At 49.7% G+C, this 20,636-nt stretch overlaps 1 protein-coding gene across 1 annotated transcript in view; it reads right to left on the bottom strand.

The window, feature by feature from the left end:
- Positions 1-20,636, bottom strand: part of IGDCC3 (immunoglobulin superfamily DCC subclass member 3) — a 45,136-nt gene that overhangs the window by 23,292 nt on the left and 1,208 nt on the right. The window contains exon 2 of the mRNA XM_066276902.1: positions 18,509-18,814. Coding sequence (XP_066132999.1) covers positions 18,509-18,814 — 306 coding nt within the window. The remainder of the gene's footprint in view (positions 1-18,508; positions 18,815-20,636) is intronic.

Raw genomic sequence — 20,636 nt, 5'->3', positions numbered from 1 at the left:
GCTCCTCCCCCTCCTTCCCCTCCTTGCCCTTTGACTCTCGGGACTCAAAAGAAAAAAGCACTTGAGGTTCTGATGAAAGTGGGAGTGTGATGGGGGGCGACAGCGGCCGCGGGAGCTCGGGGCCGAGCAGCCCAGGGAGAGCGGAGAGCGCGGCGGCGGCCGGGCCAAGGAGGACCGGCGGGTCCCAGCCGCAGCGGCCCCGGACCGAGCCGGCGGCGCGGCTCCCGGGGGGCGGCCGCGCCGGTTCCCACAGCCCGCAGGGCCCCTTTGAAGTGGCCGCAGCTGCACACCCCGGCCGGCGGCTAATCCCCGCCGACGCGGGCGTCCTCGCCCCCCCGCATAGCAATAGTGTCCGCGCTGAATGGCGCTGGCTAATTACCTCGCTCGCACCGCCGCGGGTGAATGAGAGAATCCGGCATTGTGCGCGGCGAATGGAGAAAATAAGACAGCCATTGTCCTCACACGCCAAACGAGGGTTTGATGTCGCTGGGGCGAGCGAGGCACCATTTCCCGCCATCCCCTCCCCTCAGTGGTGCAAATTCCCCAGCTGGGCCGGACCTGTCCGTCTCGGCTGTGGCCTCGGGGAAACTGAGGAAACAGTTCCTGTTTCTTTCCGTGTAAGACGGGCAGACGGACACACAACTGCTCGGGAGCCCCTCTCTCACACCCACCCCTGGGCTCCTTACCAAGCTTTCTCCACCAGCAGAGTCTTAGGGGCACCTACGGTGGTCACCCAGTTCTGTCCTTGACTCAGAAAAACAGGCATGGCCTTGTATTCAACTGACTAATTAGATTTTGTTCTGAACACATGAAACAATTGGTGGAGTTGGGAATTTATATACCTCAGTGCCCAACCAACCATATGCACCCAACTGAAAGGGCTGGAGAAGTTCAGAGAATGGCATGGCGAGATTTGAATGGAGAAGGCAGGAGAGGAAGACCCTGAGAAGGGGGGGAAGGAAGATGGGGAATTGTGGGGAGCCTGGACTGAGGAAGGGGACTGGAGTACTCAAGAAGAAAAAGGGCAATGGCTGGAAAGGGGGATCCAAGGTATAGAACGGCTGCAAAACCAGGTCTTGGAATTTGGATGTAAAGCCCAAAGCCCTGAGGCCAGTTTTGATCCAAAGAAGGGCCCAAAGAGAGTGGTGGGCTGATAAGTAAGACTGGAATTCCAACCACATGTCTGTGGAAACTGACTCATTATCAGAAAGAAAACTAGCCTGAGGCATTTCACCGGTTTTTTTTGTTTTTTTTTTCACCTATAAGGATAGGAAGTAGCTCAGCTTAGAGATCAGACCTAAGGGAAACCACAATGCAGATGGACAAGCTGATTCTCTGTGCTGTCTGAGACTGCCTTCTCTTCAGCATCACCACCAGATAAGGGTTTTTCTTTGGGGAGGAGGGAAGGAGATTGCATCCTTCCAGATCAGAAGTGTCTTATTTTTCTGTTTCTCAGAGTTCTTAGCTCGGAGGCAGGTAGGTACAGGACCAATGCTCTTGAAGATTTGTGGATTTGAGAACTGACCTGCTTTATTACCCCTCAATTCCATGTACACGTTTCCTGGAAGCACATACTTTCAAATCCTTTCCGATGGGCCCTTAGACTAGTTCTGCCTAAAGGAAGAATGTAATACATAGGGTCCAATGTTCTACTGAGCTCCTCAAATGATAAAAAGGTCTAGTATGTTGCTCAAATCAACAGCAGGTGGTTGGGCTGAACCAGTAGTCCTTAGTTACACCACTCATTTTTTTCTCTTCTTTCTTTTTCCTCCTTCCCTCCTTCCCTCCCTTCCTCCTTTTTCCTTCCCTCCCTTCCTCCTTTTTCCTTCCCTTCCCTTCCCTTCCCTCCCTCCCTCCCTCCCTCCCTCCCTCCCTCCCTCCTTCCTTCCTTCCTTCCTTCCTTCCTTCCTTCCTTCCTTCCTTCCTTCCTTCCTTCCTTCCTTCCTTCCTTCCGAGAGAGGCAAGGATAGAGAGAGGGAGAGACAGGAACATCAAGCTGATCCTGTATGTGCCCTGACCAGGGAATTGAACCCAGCAAACTCTGCATTCTGGGACGATGCTCCAAGCAACTGAGCTATCTAGCCAGGGCTTAATTTTTATTGATTTTTAGAGAGACAGAGAGAAGAAAGGAAAGAGTGGGGAGGCATCTGTTGTTTCACTCAGTCATGCATTTTTTTGGTTGCTTCCCATGTGTGCTCTGACTGGGGATGGAACCAGCAACCTTGTTGTTTCCGGACAATGCTCTTGACCGACTGAGCTAATGGGCCAGGGCCTTTTTTCCTTTTTATTGACTTTATTCAATAAAATTCAAAATGGTTAACAAAAATATACAGGTTTCAGGTGCACAATTCTACAACATATTATCTGTATACTGTATTGTGTGTTCACCACCCCAATAGACTACACATTTGATGCAAATTACAGAGCTCTTTCTGAGACTACAACCTTTTCTAACATCCATGTCACCACAGCTAGATTATAAACCTTTGAGGGCCACCTATAGCCAAACACATAAACAGGACAATCCATCTACCCAGCCATCTATATATTTATTTGAGAATAAAATTAGTCCAACCTACGGTGGCACAGTGGTTAAAGTGCCAACCTGGAACACTAAGGTCGCCGATTTGAAACCCTAGGCTTGTATGGTCAAGGCACATATGGGAGTTGATGCTTACTGCTCCTCCCCCACTCCTCCCTCTCTCTCTCTCTCTCTCTCTCTCCCCTTCCCTCCCTCCCTCCTCTCTAAAATGAATAAATAAAATCCAAAAATAAAGAGAATAAAATGAAAGAACAGTCAACAATGTTGAGACTGAGTGACCAGCAGCCAAAATTGTTCCCTGCTTTGACCGATCAACCATATTTAACATTACCAAGCACTAGTTGTAACAGCGATGCATGAAAAACATGATTTTAAAGGAGATAAAATTATATAACTATAGCTCATTGTTTTTCTAACCAATCCTGAATCAACCCTCGCCATAACTTTTGATGTGATTCAAAATATTTTTCTTTGTAATTCCCCTAAATCTTCATCTTAGATTCATATTTCTTGGGCCGAGAGCCCTGGAACCCTAAGCCTGCTTGGCATCATGGCACCTGCCACTGCCGCTGCTGAAGTCCAGTTGGCCTAGTAGTTGATCTGCTTAGTTACTTGGTTTACAGAACTCCAAAACAAAACAGAAAGATAAAGCAGAGCTGCTGTGGATGGGGTAGATGTGGGAGGCTTGGTGCCCCACCAGTATAGCCTCCCTTCCCCGCCAAATCTCCAGCCCCTGAGCCCCCTTGACAGACCCAAGAACTCTAAGGGATGATGAGTAAAGTCCCCTGTTCTAGAGGAAAAAGGACTTATCCAAGGAAATAACAGCAATTTAGCAGATCAAGGGTCATTTTAATACTATACAGACCACTAGCTTCATTTTACAAGACTAAAATGACCATTCAAACAGGAACTACAAACATAATTGTTAGGATCTATTAACATATGTGTGTCTTTATGGTTTGCCCGGGTTTCAGCAAGAGTGCCTGAATGTCTCGTCCCCAGATAAATTATACTTTGGAAAATGATCCACTATTCAAAAAGCAAGAGTTGCCTCCAGGCCCAAATTAGAGACTCAATACTTTTAACTGAAAAAAGTGCTTTCAAATGAAACCTATTTCCCTTCACATCTCTTCTTTCTCCAAACCCAAGACCATAAGAAACTTTTAAAATGACGCTCCATGGGTGTGTATTGATAGGAAGGTAATAAGTATAATAATGAGAGTGTGTTTTTCTCCCTTATCCATTTCCACAGCAACCTGCACTCACAAAATGCTTCATTAGCACTGCTATGACTTTTCAAGCTAACAGGAAGGTAGGCATGTACACACAGGGCTAGTTCTTCCAAAGAGGATGCACAAGAAGCTGGAGGGCAGAGGGATGCTTCTTAGCATGGAACTTGGCCTGTTAGCTCTTTGTGGGATGAGGCCAGTGGCTGGGAAGATGTCCCACCCTGTGGTGACTGAGTATCAGCAGCCAACTCTCCCAGGGTGCCAAGTCTGAGGTCTGAACTCACCAAGCCAAGTCCTCCCCACTCAGTACTGTCATGGCACCTGCAGCTCAGTCTAATCCCTCTCCTCTCCCAGGTGGCCAGCAGTGGACCTTGAAAGAAAGGTGTTTCAAGGGAACAAAATAGAGAGATAGGGGTGCCTTTTAAAGCCATGGCTGGTTGGCTAAGTGGTAGAGCGTCGGACCAGCATGTGGATATCTTGGGTTTGATTCCTGGTCAGGGCACACAGGAGAAGCGCCCATCTGCTTCTCCACTCCTCCCCCTCTTGCTTCTCTCTCTGTCTCTCTCTTCCCCTCCTGCAGCCATGGCTCAACTGGAGCAAGCTGGCCCCGGGCACTGAGGATGGCTCCATAGTCTCTGCCTCAGGTGCTAAGAGCTTGGTTACTGAGCAACGAAGCACCACCCTAGATGGGCAGAGCTGGGCTTGCTGGGTAGGGGTGTATGTGGAGTCTGTCTCTGCCTCCTCTCCTCTCACTGAATAAAAAATTAAAAAGAAAGAGAGAGAGAGAGAGAGAGAGAGAGAGAGAGAGAGAGGAAGAAAAGAAAAAAGAGAAAGAGAGAAAGAGGAAGAAAGAAAAGAGAGAAAGAGAGAAAGAAAAGAAGAGAAAAGAAAAGAAAAGAAAAGAAAAGAAAAGAAAAGAAAAGAAAAGAAAAGAAAAGAAAAGAAAAGAAAGATAAGACCAGAAGAGGAGATTTAGGACACAGATGCCGATATGGCAGCTCTCAGCTCCTGATAGGACTCAGGAATCCTGGGAGAATGGCGTAGGTAAAACTACCAGTAGGCCCTTGGGGAGTAATATCTGACTCAACTTTAACAGCCCCCCACAAGGTGAGGGACCCACAGCAGAAAGAGTTCCTATGCTCTCATTGCATACCTCCATGGCTCCTCATTCTCTCAGCCTCTCCAGGCACCAATTCCAGGCCAAGCCCGATTCTCAGCACTCAGATGCAGAGGAGCTAGCCCCTCCCTGAAGGATTTGAAAACCTTTGAAAGGAGTTTGCACACCAGTGGGAGGGACAGGCTGTATACTCACTGTCTCAGAACAGACCAAGTCTTCTGATTTCCCCCACCCCCCAAAAGCAAAACTGGGCAAACAGCGCAATGCATCCTTTTTAATTGATATAATAAAAACTGTATCACTTTATTTCAGGAAAGCCTTGATCCTATCAATATCACTGTTAGCAGCTTTGCTTGTAATTATCTTGATTTTGTCATAGTTTGATGAGAAAACGACCGATTTGAGAAGCAAAGTCAGAAACACAGGAGGGCAGGAACCAAACAGGCTCAATCCTGAGACTCATTCTTTGTAATATCATTACTGATAATCAGACATAATAGAAGGAAGAATATTCTAATCCAATCTTCAAGCAGGATAAATTAATTAGCAGGGCTTCTTTAAGGTACTAGAGGTTTGGAATACAATTTTAAGAGACCTCCAAAAATTAGGGTGAAGGAAATTACTGCAGAAAAAGGGTGACATTCCATATAAGCCAGGATGAAAGAGGCAAAACAAAAATAACCCCAAAGTGGGTGAAGGCAGCAGAAAAAGATCCAAGAATTGTTTTTTGTTTTTTTTTTAATTTTTTTTTTTTTATTTATTCATTTTTAGAGAGGAGAGAGAGAGGGAGAGAGAAGAGAGAGAGAGGGAGAGAGAAGGGGGAAGGAGCTGGAAGCATCAACTCCCACACGTGCCTTGACCAGGCAAGCCCAGGGTTTTGAACCGGCAACCTCAGCATTTCCAGGTCGATGCTCCATTCACTGCGCCACCACAGGTCAGGCGATCCAAGAATTGTTTATCACAAGCCAAATACTGGGTTTCAATTCTCCAAGATCCAGGCTCTGAAGTTAGAGCCCAAATCCCACTTGGCCAATCAGCATGTTGGAAAGAGCATCTGACCTTTCTGTCCCGGCTCTGTCTACCTGCACTTGGGCAGGGCCCTCTCTCTCTCTGGGCCTCAGCTTCCACAGCAGTGATATGAGAAACATGGGCAGGAAGGCTTGGGGCGAGGGGAGAGGAGGGTCAGCAAAACCTGGAAAGCTTTACCCCCTCCCCAATCCCATCTGCCCCGGGGTGAGAGTACTCCCAAGCACTGTTAGAGCCCCAAGCACCCATCCCTGTGTTCAAGTCTTCTATTCTATAAAGGCTCTGGGACTAGCTTCCTCTTCTTCCTTGAGCTAGTCTGTTGCAAGGTCTCCTCACAAACTTTTGTCTAGCTCTAGCTCCTAGTCAGAAATCTCTGGTTTACACCAAGCCAATTAGGAGAAAGGGGGTTAGAAACCAGAGACCTCTACTCTCTTGCTTCATTTCACCCACTAAGACCAGCTCCAGGCTTCCATTTGTTGGTGGTGAGTTCCTGGCTTAGGGAGTGAAAAAGTCTCTTCCCACCTTGGCCAAGGCACAGAGGCGGATTTAAGGGCCTCGACTTCTGAAGGGCCCCGCAAAACCGAAACTTGACACTTTTTTCTAATGACACCAAGTTTGGTTTCATATATGCAATTTTAACATCAATAGTACATAATATTTTTTATTTATTTAAAAATATGGTTAACATGTATATTTATTTTCCCTGTCTCTCTCTCTTTTTTAAGGGGACCAATATTTTCTTCTGCCCCCGGGGCCTCAACCGACCTTAATTCACCTCTGTCAAGGCAGGCCTGGAAAGTAGTGACCCAGAGGTGCCAAGTACCGAGCAGAGGGCTCCGGGAAGCGAGGACACACACACATTCACAGGCAACATATACTCACACACACTTCCACACGCACACAAGACCTTGCACCCACAGACACACCAGAGCGTGGTTACTTGCACGGCATGGGGTTAACTGAATGCTGCGTCTGCCCGCGGAGCTCAGGGCAAGAAACAGCTGCTTTGTGCTGGGTGAGGGGTACCTCCTCCTTTCCGCGGAGAAGGGCAGGGGTCGTTTTCGGAGCCCAGCTCCCCCGGACCACTCTGTTCCCCGCCGCGCTCACATCCCCCCCCACACACACACACCCCGAGCTGAGAGCAAGTTCCTGTGCGGGGACCTGCTTCGCAGGAGACCCCGCTCCGGGAGCACACAGGGGCTGGCGAGCGCACCGCAAAATTCTTCCGGAGCCACGGCCATGCAAGCCCCAAGGACCCGCGGGCCACTCTGGACACGTGCGCTGGCGGGAGCGAGGAGGGAGGCCACCAAGTTGGGGCAGCGAAAGGGGGTGAGATTGACAAAGAGGGCTTTTTCTGCAAAACTTTGATTCTGACATTTATAAAAGGAGGGAGCCCAGCTCTGAGCTCCAGGAGAGCTCGAGATAGGAGGGATTGGAGGGAGATGGAGGAGAGAGCTGGAGCGAGCCTGGAGAGAGACGGAGAGGAGGAAATGTGTTCAAAATAAAAAAGTGTCCCACAATTTTGGAAGTGGGTAGGGACTTTAGGATTCTTTTCCTCCGATTCTCTCCATACTGATAGGTCCATAGTCACAAAAAGATGAGTTGATTATTTATATTTTAAAAGTAGCTTCTTGCTTAAGTGGGAGCCAGGGAGGGCACAGAAGTGAACATGATGGTGTCTGAGTCAAGTCCAAGCTCCTCCCATGACCTTCAATCAATAATGGTGGGACAGAGGAGGTGATCCCTCCAAGCCTGGCACCCCCTGGGGTCCTTTCTCCAAGACTGGGCCCTCTACTCAGCTTCTCTGCCCTGCTGAACATAAACTATGGTGCCTCCAATTGTGGATGGGTGACAGGACCCTAATCATCCTTTTCGCTTTAGAAGACATGTACACTCACCCATTTCCCACAAAGACAAACTGAGGCCTAACACTTTACACAAGGGAGAAAGCTTGAACTCTGACCCAGTCCTCTGCAAGTCCGTGTGCATTTTGCTTCACTCCAGCTCCTTAAGGGTGTCTGTAGTCCCCCATGGTCCCAGGCAAGAGCACCTAGGTTTCACTACAGGTAGAGTCTGGGGATGAAATCTAGGTTGTCCTTGATTTCTCCTCACAAAAGTGCAGAGTCTTTGCAGACACAGGTGTAAGAGGTTAGTCTGGGAAGGGTACATGGAGGAGTGCCCATGGCAGGCCAGGCCACAGCCTGGGGCTCATGCCCCAGGAATTATTAGCCCCCTAAACCAAAGGCCTTCATATGGGGGATGGAACCAGGACCTTCACCAGAAGTCAGATGTGGAGAAGTGAGTGCAAAAGCACTGAGTACCCAGGGCTGCTGCAGGCTCCCAGAACTGTCCAGTTTAATGCCCCCTGGAAGTAATAGCCCCTTTCCTGGTTCTCTTTATATTTTAAAAGTAGACCCAATGCCTAGACTCACAACTGCCCCACTCCTCTTGCTAATAAGGATCCCTGAGCCATGCTTGGGGCTGCCCCTCTCTGCTGTGCTGCTCAGGTTACTGTGCAGCCTTTGTCCATCCCATTGTTCAGTGTGGCCAAGAGGGCCGGGGTCCCTCGGGTTGTGATGGGGCAGAATCTCCCAGCCACCACAGCAGGTAGGGTCCATGGCCTGGAGTGAGAAGTGGGGGCTGTAACTCCAGGAGGCCCTAGGCCACCTTGCCCAGGCAAGGGGACAGCACAAGGACAACCAGTAGCCTGGCTCCTCCAGCCTGATTATGGCTTTCCCCTACTACCCCTCCTCCCAACAGGACCCCTAGGGAGAAGGATCCTTCACTACACCAGTTCCTCTCCTGTGATTTGTTCTGAATTTTCAAACAAAGAATAATTATGACAGATGTGGAGCAATCAGCATTATTATGCAGAGAAACAAGAAAGGGAAAGAGAGCTGAGAGGACCCCAGGGGGAGGGTAACTTGTCTTCCCTCAGGAAGAAGCGACTCCCACCTCCACTTCCAGCAGCCCCAGCACCCTCCCAATTTTCTTTCCTGCCAGCTAGCTCTGCCCCGACCAGCCCTGGCCCATCTCACAGGTAGAGCAAGGCTCTCCACACAGAGTAGAGCATCCCAGCCCAGCTTAGCTGGCCTCTAGACCAGGGGTCCCCAAACTACGGCCAGGCCGCATGCGGCCCCCGAGGCCATTTATCCGGCCCCCACCGCACTTCCAGAAGAGGCACCTCTTTCATAGGTGGTCAGTGAGAGGAGCATAGTTCCCATTGAAATACTGGTCAGATTGTTGATTTAAATTTACTTATTCTTTATTTTCAATATTGTATTTGTTCCCTTTTTTTTTTTTTTTTTTTACTTTAAAATAAGATATGTGCAGTGTGCATAGGGATTTGTTCATAGTTTTTTTTATAGTCCGGCCCTCCAACGGTCTGAGGGACAGTGAACTGGCCCCCTGTGTAAAAAGTTTGGGGACCCCTGCTCTAGACTCTCCAAGAACTTCCAGGACGGTGGCGGTTGTGGGAGTGTATCTCTGCCTGGCCCACCCAGAAGTGGCTCCCACTTTGGCCAGGGTTCTAAGCTGCTCTCTACTCCCAACCTCCCCAAACCCCTACCCTGCATCTGCCCATGTATCTGCCTGCCTCTCTATTTTTGAGGCACTGATACTGATTATGTCCTCAAGGGACTCTAGCCCCCTCTAAGGACACTCAGGACATTAAATTTCGGTCAGGCAAACCTGAGTTTAAATCCCAGCACCTACATACTGTGTACCCTTGGGCAAGTCCATTCTGGGCTTCTGTTTACTCATCTGTAAAATAGGACTAGTAATACCTATTAGTGGAATTGTTGTGGGAATTAAGTAAATTAATACATAAAGGTCTTACAGCAATGCAGCTCCATAATACTAGGGCAGCTTCTACGACTACTAGTTAGTTCACTACCAGCACCAACACAGAAGTAAGCAGTCCTCAAACGACTTAGCTCAGCATCCAATGTGTTTGGGAAAATCAGAGGCCTCTGTAATATGCCATGGCTATCAGGAGCCCCCCACCTAAGGTTGGCTGGTTAACACATCCAGAACAACAGCTTGGAGCACAGCAGGATTCAAGAAAAACAGATATGTGCCTGTCAGTCTGCCCTGGAAAGATAGAGAAAGAACCCCGCTTTCCCAACCAGAAGGAAGTGAGGCACTGGGGAAGGGAGAGGCGTGAGGGACCCAAGAGGCTCACTTGCCTGCCCAGGCTGGAGGACCAGCCACGCTCGGGCAGGTTAGGCCTTCAGGGCCTTAGTTTTTGAGACTGTAAAATGACCAGAAGAGCTCTAAAGTTTCTCCCACAGCTCTGGATGCCTGGGCTCTGACCTGGAGGCTGGGAAGACCTCCAAGGTCCAACATGGACTGGGGATTTTAGGATGTTTTTGCTGAAGCCTGCAACTCAGTGACAGGGCCAGGATTTGGTTCTCTCTCCCGGTGGTCTGCCCCCTCCTCTCCATTTAGGTGGTCTGCTCTCCATCTGCCCACCCCAAGTCCCTGGGGCCTCTTGCTTGTCCCCCCTCACATTCCAATGGCCTTGGGGGCAGCAGCCAGACCAGAAAGTCCAGTTCCTGCCCATTATCACTGCTCACATCTGCACTGCAACCCAACACCAGCATTCCAGAGCACTGCCCCCACCACCCACTGTGGTCAGTGTCCTGGTTCAGCCACAGGGGCCAGCGTTCTCAGGTTCCTCCCAGTGAAGGTCTGTCCCTGGAAAGGCTTTGACTTGCTGGGGAGGCCAAAGACCCTATCCTTTGTGGCCCCTTTTTGAACCTTACCTTCTCAGTCTCTCTTCTTCCTATCTCTTTGCTCACCTACTTTGCTCCTGAAACAGAAGGATCTCCCTCCAAGCACAGCAAAGGATGGTGGTCACAGAAATCACCACAAATGGAGAAAGAGGAAGAGGAAGGACAGGGTGGTAGAAAGAGAGGAGCAGGAGAGAGGAAGACAGTAGGTGGAAAGGACAAGGCAAGAGAAACTAGGGATGAGGGATAATAAAGACCAAGACCCTAAACCAAACGTGGTCTCACAGGAAGGCAGAAGTAAGGGGCAGTGTATAGGGAGTGTCGAAAAGCAGCGAGACCAAGACCCAGGGAGGAGATGGAGAAGGGTGAGTGGGAGGGAGAAGCTGGGATGTGAACCCTTTGCATTGAATTTCTCTCTGCCAGCCTGAATCAGGAGGCTGGCCTGCATGGCCGCCTCCATCTGCCTGTGGTCTGGCCAGGAGCCCCTCCTGCTTGCCCTCCTCGTGCCTTTGTTTCACCTTCACTGGGTCCCAGTGTCACCCGACCAGGCACTCCCTCAGGAAGCCACTGGGACTGCTCCAGTCTGTAGAGATGTCTCTCTTATGCCCTTCCCTGACATCTGAGGGCAGTCACAAAGGGTTAGCATTACTTGGAACAGGGTGAACAAAGTCGGGGATAGGGAGAGGCAAGCTCAGAAATCGAAGAGCGGCTTCGGGGAGGATGGGGCAGCACGGGGCAGGCTCAGACTGCAGCCAGATTGTCGGCCCCGCCTGATGAGTAAGGAAACTATGACTTACTCATGACTAAGCCTAGACTCCTGGAGGTATGGTGGCCACGCCCATGTGCCCATCACGTAAGCCCCCACTCTCTACCTTCCACCAATGGCCTAGGTCTGGCTTCCCTTCTCCTCTCTCACTTCAGCTGGGTAAGTATCAGTCCCCTGCTAGACCTAATAAAATGATCTACCACTGCCTCTTGCCTGGCACCAGTTCTGTCCACTCTAGCTGGCCACAAAGCTCAAGGTAGAGGGACCCTCACAAGACCCTTCAAGGAGAGCTGGATCTCAGTCCTGGGCCCTGTGCACATCCACGTGCTCAGGCATGCACCCATATGCTCAGGTGCCCACACAGGCTCACATGCATGTGACATACACACAAACACATACCTGGTCTCTACTTCCCCTGTTGCATCAAGGCTATGGTCAGAGAATCTTAGGGAGCCAGAGGTGAATCACACAAGGCAGACATTTTTGTAATCTCTCAGTCCAGTTTAAACAAAGCAGCGAGCTGTTTGGTTTTCCATCCTGGGTGCCCTTCTGTTCCACCCTACTTTTATTGAAGGCTGTTTAGAACAGCCTTCGAGCTGCTGTGAAAAGTCTCTCTTACACACACACACACACACACACACACACACACACACACGCTTGCAAGGACTCTACAGAAGAGAGAGAAAGGCAATACAAGAAGGCCAGGAGTGAAAAAGTCCTTTCTCCCTGGGGGTGGGAGGGAAGAGGGAGTTAAGGGGGGCTGGGGGGCTGTTTCATTTGCAGGCTGCAAATGCCTCCCTATTCACCGGCCCACATTCCCAGCCAAGGCGCCTGGCCAGGGACAATGCCGGGAACAGGAACAGAGAAGATTTGCACATTGTGTTCAAGGGGCCAGCTGGCTGCCTGCGACAGTGGAGCCAAGGTGTGGGAACCAGAAGCATTCGACTTCCACACTCAAATCCTGTTGGGTGGAAGTGAGGGGGCCCTCCCCCAACAGTCAGGGCCAATGGGCTTTGGGATGCATGCCTCATCCAAGCAAGGAATAAAGTCCAAGGCAGGAGACCCCAAGAACCAGACATGAGAAATACCAGCAATTTGGCCTCTGATTCACACCCCATCTGGTGAGGAAGAGTCTCAGTTCTCCCAGAGATAAACATGCAGCAGCGGCCACTCGGTGACTGTGCGCGCCCCGAGTGTGTTCTATTCCCCTGCCGATCCTCCCTGTTCACAAGCTTCTGTTCCTTTGAGCTATGCTATCAATTATGAGGCAGAGAGAGACAGAAAGGAAGAGAGAGAGAGAAAGCAAAAGGGAAGCAGAGAGAGAAACAAGAGACAGAGCTTTGCACCCGGAGGCTACATGTTCATTTAGTTTTGACCGGGCTCTACAGGCAGGGGATGTGAGAAATACAAAAGAAAGAGAAGTGAGAAAATACAAAAGAGAGAGAAGCATTGTAGGAGCTTAAAATCTGGTTGAGACAGATGGGCTATCCAGCCACAGAGCAGTTACTTAATAATGCAGAGAGCCATCATTGAGAGGAAGGTTGAGCCTGAATGCCAGACCACAAATGCTGCCTGCCTTAGCAGGGGGCAGAAGAAATGACTGTAAGCTAAGTGATCTTTAGGACTAGGTAAGGAGGAGCAGGGGCAAGAATAGACTGGGAAAAGGCCCAAAGAAGGCAGGTGTGTTTCAAGGACTGGCTGCGTGACAAGGAAGCCTTAACACCTCAGGGTAGGGATGAGCCTCAGTCCAACCACTTACCCAGAGCCACATAGGACACCTGGTGTCTGGGCAAGGGCATGTCCATCACATCTTACAGTTTCTCAGCAGTGTCAGAAGGCGTCGTCTGTGGAGTGCTGAATGGCAGGTAAAAGAGCCTGAACCTCACCCACTGGCACCTACCTCTGCATGCATACGGGTAAGCTGCCGGCATGACAGCAGGCCTAGGCACGGCCACTCACCATCACACCAGTGACGCTTCAGCTGCAGCACCTGATCACTGTCCTAGTAGGTAGACAGATGTGTGTGTTTGCGGCCAGAGGGGGAGACTTGTTCAGGGCTACCTCAGCTGAGCTGCTCTTCAAGGAGGAGAGAAAAGCCTGGATCCCACAGACCAGGTCAGAGCATACGACCTCCAGGTGACAAAGGCTTCCAGGGTTACCAGCCCCTGCTCCAGGAGCCACTTCCCTCCACTGCCCTGGACAGAGGTCCTCTGGACCCCCTAAAGCCAATAAGCCTGCCACACAAGCTATATTCCCCAGCAGCTCCGGCCCCTAATTTTCCCAACCCCCTCCCAGACCTGGCTCCACAGACCTAAGCCCAGATTCTGCCCACAGATCCCTACACCCACAAATATTTCTGCTGAAAGAGGATTTTTGAGCAATTGGCTAAACAGCCCTCCTCAGACAGGATGAGGATGATTTGGACTTTATTTTTTTATTTTTTTTAGATTTTATTTATTCATTTTTAAAAAGAGAGAGAGTGAGAGAGAGAGAGAGAGAGAGAGAGAGAGAGAGGAAAGAGATAGAACAGGTGGAGGAGCAGGAAGCATCAACTTCCATATGTGCCTTGACCAGGCAAGCCCAGGGATTTGAAACGGTGACCTCAGCATTCCAGGCCGAAGGTTTATCCACTGCGCCACCACAGGTCAGGCTGACTTGGACTTTAAAAGTGGGTAACTGAGGGCCTGAGAAATAGTGACTTACTGAGGTGAAGACAGCAGGGGACTAGAAATGGCCTTTCTCCCCTCTCACCCCACCCCACCACATCTTGCTGGAGGTCTGGGCTCACCAGAGGCCTCCCTGGAACCACCACAACTAACAGAGCTTAGAACTTCAGATTTCTCATCTCTAATACCTCCCCAGAATAACAGTTGATGTGTGTGTGTGTGTGTGTGTGTGTGTGTGTGCATGCGCACGTGCGTGCATACATATGTGACAGAGAGAGGGACAGACAGGCAGGAAGGGGGAGAGATGAGAAGCATCAATTCTTTAAAAAAAAATTTTTTTTTTAGATTTTATTTATTCATTTTTATGGGGAGAGAGAGAGAGAAGAAAAGAGAGAGAGAGAAGAGGGGAGGAGCAGGAAGCATCAACTCCCATATGTGCCTCGACCAGGCAAGCCTAGGGTTTCAAACTGGCGACCTCAGCATTTCCAGGTCGATGCTTTATCCACTGCACCACCACAGGTCAGGCAACAGTTGATTTTTAAGGAACACTTTCTATATGCCCTCTGTACATGCTAAATTCTTTACACATATTATCCTAGGTGATTCTCCCAAGATTTCTCCTTGGTAAGTATTATTTCCACATTCTAAAGTTGAGAAAACGGAGACTCAGGGAGGTTAAGTGACTTGACCAAGTCCATCTAGCTGGGGTCCTGTGGCCTCCATAGCCCACCCTCATAACCACTGTTAGGTCTGCTCAGTCAGGATGGCCCCAGGCTGGGAGGGTGGCCATCCTGGCTCTTTGAGAACCCAGCCAGCATTGAAATAGGCTGGACCTCATCCTAAACTAGTGGGCAATACCTAGCACTAACAATAATGCCTAATGAGCATGTCGTAGATGCCAACCCTGTGCCAGGTGCTTTAGGTCCATCACCTTGTTTAATCCTCAAAAGCTCTGGTAGACTGATGGGATTATGCCCTTTTTTTTCCAGATGAGGGCACGAGGTCAAGAAGGTTAAGTAACTTGTGTTAAGGACACATGGTCAAGGAGTGGCAGAGATGGGGTTCAAACCCACCTAGGTCTGGCCCTGAAGCCCAGGTACTGCAGATTTCACAATGCTGTCTATAGACCTCACACCGGTGACTGTGACAGGGGAATGGGCTCTCCTCCAGCACCTGTGGGCCAGCAGCATCAGCAGCACCTGGGCTCCTGTTAGACATGCAGAACCCCCCTAAATTGACCTACATTCAAAATCTGAATTTCATCATAATCCCCACCCAGGTAATTCACAGGCACAATAAAGTTTGAGAAATCCTGCTCTAGACCACAAAGCTCTTCACTCCAGAACTGAGGCTAGGAAGTGAAGGGCAGGAACCGAGGGCCTCTGCCTGAGGGGAGCTGGCAGTGGGCCCCCCAACTCTCACCCCTCCTGTAGCTAGCTCACCCCTCTTTGGAGTCATTCAGGCACATAGACCACAATGCACATGGTCCCCTGGTCAGGTGGACCCGCATGCCCTCCCTAGAGCTTCGGCCAATACCTGAAAGCTTTGGCAGAATCCCCAGGCCCTCTCAGGACGGGGTTAAAACAGAACAAGTTACAGTAAGGCTCCAATAATTCCAGTCCCTGGTAAGATTTCCCTGGAGTGCTCCCTACCTGAGTCCCGGTGAGGGAGACAGCTGATGGCTGGGAGCAGACTTGGGCAGTTTGCTTTGTTAGCCCTGTCACTGAAGCCGCCTTTAAATGAGAGCCCACTGTTGAGCATCTCCTATGCACCGGGCCAAGTGTGCGGTGTGCTAGTCCCCAAAACCACCTCTCAAAGTAGGACATACATTTCATAGGTGAGGAAACTGGACTACAGAGAGGTGAACTTGTCCAGGATCTCCTCCTTAACAAGTATCTCTATTTTCAGTCCCCAAACGATAAGCACATGGAACAGCAAGGCAAAGAAACCTTACATGCTAGAAGCCTGAGAACTCACAGGACCCTGACCCACTCCACCTTCAAAGGGGATACTTGAGGCCGAAGCCCCCAGGGAATCAGCCCACGGTTCAGTCCACCCAGGCCGGGCCATCTTTCAAAGGCAGCATCTGAGCCCACTGGGATGGAAGAGAAGTATTCCCAGCGGTCCGCCTGGGATGCCCGTGCACACCTGCCCCCATACGCAGACCTGGACCCCATCTGCTTCACCGGGTTAACCCTCCGGGGCAACTGCATGTCTGTGAGGGTGCTTAGAGCGCCCCTCTCCATGACCCTCTGGGGAGTAGGCAGGAGAAGCAGGGGGCTTCAGGGGGCTCTTCACACCTTTTCAGCAAAGCACCCTCCCATGTCACACAACATCTGTAGTGCCTGCAGGCTCGCTGGCAGGGAGTCATTACTGAAGGAGGAAACCTAGGTAGCTAAGCAGCTTTGGGGGTTTCTAGGAATATCAGCCTGCGAAGTGAGAAAAGGGGATCCAGCCACTCAGTTGCTTGCTATCCAAGCGTTCCCCATGGCGCCACCAGCCCTGTCGGGAGAAAGAGGCCATTTCAGACTGCCAGTGTTTGGGGACAGCACCCCCAGCTGTCCCCAAGACCCCAAAGTCTTAACCATGCTGGCCTCACATACCGCCTCTTCACTCAGCCAGAGCCCACAGTGCAATTTTTTATACCGTTAGGAGTTTAAGAAAACCAAACATCTTGAAAGTATTACTATTTATAGAGAAGCACATTTACAATTAACTATCTAGAAACACCTAGGGATTTATCTCCCAGAATTCTAGGCTATTGATGCAGAGGCCATCTATCCCTTGGCATTGACACAGGCTAGGGAGTGTGGTGTCATCTCCCTGACAAGTCTCATTTCTCCCATCTGCAAGCTTCCTCAGGTCCCTACCCTCTGTCCATGCTTCTCTTCCTCACACCCAGCCATCTGCTCAGAGGCTGCACCAGCCGTCCCCTACACTGCCAGGAGGGCCAGGGGATGAGGGCTTGCTGAGCCAGAAGTGATTCGGTCTCAAGGTCCAGAGTTGCCTCCCAGAGAGCTCCATATGGGGGCCTGGGTCCGCCTTTCTTAGAACAAAGGGGCATCTTAAACTCAATGAGAGGGCTCCTGCCTCAGAACGATTCATCACTCACCAGCCGTTCAGAGCAACTGTGCAAATGCCCTCAGAGCCAGGAAGAAACTTGTCAGTGATCCGACAGGAAAGCGGCAGCGTGCCATAGGAGTTCAGTGGGAGGGTGTGGGGTGCAGACTGCCTGGACTGTGGTCCTGGCTCCTCTGCTTACCAGAACATGTCAGTTTTCTCATCTGGAAACAGAGGATGATAACTGTCTATCTTCCTGGGTTGTTGCGATGACTAAATGAGAGAATTCATGTAAAGCACTTTGGGTGCCACTCATGCAGCAAGTGCTTAATAAATTAACAGCTAGAATCACCGTCAACTAAAGTGAAGACAGCCTCTTTAAGGGAGCCCTCTCCCTGAGAAGTACAGATATATGGGATGGAGAACATACACACCTGCCAAAACTTCTGTCGTTTCTCAAGAGCAGTGGTTCTCAACCATGCCTCCCCAATAGCCTACCACCTCCCCAAGATATATAGGTCATTTTGGTTTATGCAACACACTCCCATGAGTGTTCACAGATTATACTCAACAACAGAATTTGGCAACACGGGGTCATAAAACACAGCCATCCTTTCATCACCACACCACCAACTCCAGCAAAGCATAATTCTAGAGCTGAAACACCTTGCCTGGCTTTTTCTCTCCCGTTCGAAAAAGCATATCAGATATCAACTCACCACAATGTATACTTTAAATATCTTAGAACTTTATTGTCAATTATACCTCAATAAAACTAAAAAAGAAAAGAAAAAAAAAACGCATATCAGCATGAAGGCGAGTGGGAGTCATGTTAATACCATTATTGTGATAACTCTAAAATCATTCTACTGCATTTTTTGTAAAGCAAATTGTTGACAAGCTTCAGAATGTCATTACTTGTATAGGGAGGTTTTAGCCTACCCAAAAGGTTTGAAAGTCAGCACATAATTAAAAATTCCATGTAGCCAAAATTTCCCTTCAAAACTCTCTTAAATCATGCAAAAGTATGACACCTGTTTGTCTTGAAACACAAGACTCATACTCCGCAGGCCAGGAAGCTCACAATATACAGCATATGGAAACTAAGACACCGGAAGTTGGAGAAAGTGTTCACTCTTTCTCCCTCTCCCCCTACAGCTGTGTTGTGATATTCTTGTCAAATCATATTCCAACCAGTTAAATGAGTATATGATATAATCCCATCACCACAAATTACTGCTAGGTACCTCTCAACTGACCCATGCAGAGAAATTAGTCCTCCAGAAGGCTGTGTAAAATGAAACTGCTCCCCCTTCTCCCCATTCCTTCAACCCCCAGTCTGGATAAAAGGTAAAGGGTGCCCACTTACTTGCAGCCTGGATGCGAGCCTTCCGGCTGACCACCAGCCCAAAGCGGTTCTGAGCCACACACTCATAGTCACCCTCATCTGAAGGGCTGCCTCCTTGATCCAGCCGGAAGTGACGGATTATCAAGGACCCATTGGCCAGCACTGTGGAGTGGGTACTCTCGGACAGCTCCACCCCATTCTTCCTCCAGGTGATTCGCACTGGAGGGGTCCCCTCCACCCTACAGCCCAGCACTACAGGCTGCCCAAGGACTGCAACATCATCACTTGGCTCCACAGCAAATGCCAGTTCCACAGAGTGGCCGAGACCTAGCAGGGGAAATGAGAGGAAAAGAAATTAGTGTGGAATGAGCAAACAGAAAGAACCCCACACAAAGGAGTTCAAAGTTCTCTGGATCCCTTTATCCCATCCCCACCTTTCTGTAATGTTAATAAGAATCTCTATTAATATGTAGAACTTTATGCATTACAAAGTATCACCTCTGCAGTAATTTACTTAATCAGCACACCCTCTGAGAGAGCTAGGTATTAGTTATACTATTTCTTCTTTTACAAGGAAATGGAAACCCAGAGATATTAAACAATTTGTCCAGAGTCTGACAATTACTAGTTGCAAATCTGGAATCCCAAAGCAGAACTGATTCCAACACAGCTGCTGTAACTTCTGTGGTCACCGTGGTTGAGCATCAAAGCTTCACAGACTTTCAGAGTGTGAGCTTAGGAAAAGTATTCAACCTGCCCTGGCTTCCCAGTCCTCATCTGTTTATTTATTTATTTTTATTCTCTCTCTCTCTTTTTTTTAAAGAGAGTAGAGAGGGGAAGGGGGAGGAGCAGGATATCAACTCCCATATGTGCCTTCACCAGACAAGCCCAGGGTTTTGAACTGGCAACCTCAGCTTTCCAGGTCGACGCTTTATCCACTGCGCCACCACAGGTCAGGCTCCTCATCTGTTTAAATCCCAAACTACAACAATACAGCTTGAGTCATAGAGTTGTTGAACATGGTTAACAAACTCAAAGGCACTGTGAAAAGTTAAAAGTTTTAGACAAATAGAATAAATCATTGCTTCTATTTGTTGGCAAAACCAGCAGACAGGGAGCAGGGTGTGTGGGCCCAATACCAGGTACAGTCTAGCCTGTGGCTCAACTCCATTGTCTCTCCCCTAGGATGCGCTGGGGTTTGTTTGTTTGTTTGGGTTGTTGTGCTTTTGTTATAAAGAGAGATGAGGGATACCAAACATCAACTCAGACTTCCCAAAATTCAAGAAGAGGAGGTTCCTAGAACCTTTACTCCCAGCAACAGATCCGCTCTTGCAGAAGAGAGATGAACTGGAAGAGGAAGGGGAAGAAGGGAAGGGGGAGGAAGAGTGTGATGGGGAAAATCAGGAAAAGCCTCAAGGGATAGACAAGCGCTCCAATCCCAGGCCTGATGCTAAGTGGCTAACTTCTCCAACAAGTAACCCACCAGACCAATTTACAACTTCACTCCAGTAGTTACGAACCCACCTGGGCTGAAAAGGCAGCCACAGACCCCTCTTCACATTTCCATAAAACTAGCGATCCTGGACTGCCCCTCCTCAACAGACCAGCGTCCTTCCCGGCTGGGGGAGATGGGGAAGTGGGTGAAGAGAAAGGAGGAGGAGGGCTGGGGTTATGGGCGGTCCCCCCAACTTCACGGATATAAAATATTTTAAGACATTTGAGGATCAAACCCCTTCAAACCCTTAACCTTCTTTCCCGTGACCTGTGTTTCAGCTGCCTCAGCCCCCAACCTAACCCTCGTATAGCAACTAGGGGATAAAGTTTCTCCGAGATGCGGACCCGATAGCCTGCTTCTCGGAGCTGAGAGGAGAGCGAACACGGCTCAGTGAGTGTCAGCTGAGAACTTGTGGTGGGAAGGGAAAGGACTATATAGATTTGCACCCATTACAACCGCTGAGAGAACAGGGTGGTGTGACGGAGCTCTAGGCAGCAGACCCGGCGGACTCTGTAGTCCGGGGACAGGGGCTCTGAATGCGGGCACGTGGGAATCCCGCGCTCGCTTGCTCTGGATCGTCTTCTCTTTCCCTTCCTCAACTCGCAGGGTGTCTCTCGGGTCTTCCCCTCCCCACGCGCGGCCACCGGGAATGTT

Source organism: Saccopteryx bilineata, chromosome 4 (assembly GCF_036850765.1).
Source record: "Saccopteryx bilineata isolate mSacBil1 chromosome 4, mSacBil1_pri_phased_curated, whole genome shotgun sequence".
Lineage (NCBI taxonomy): Eukaryota > Metazoa > Chordata > Mammalia > Chiroptera > Emballonuridae > Saccopteryx > Saccopteryx bilineata.
This window is presented reverse-complemented; position numbering and strand designations above follow the sequence as displayed.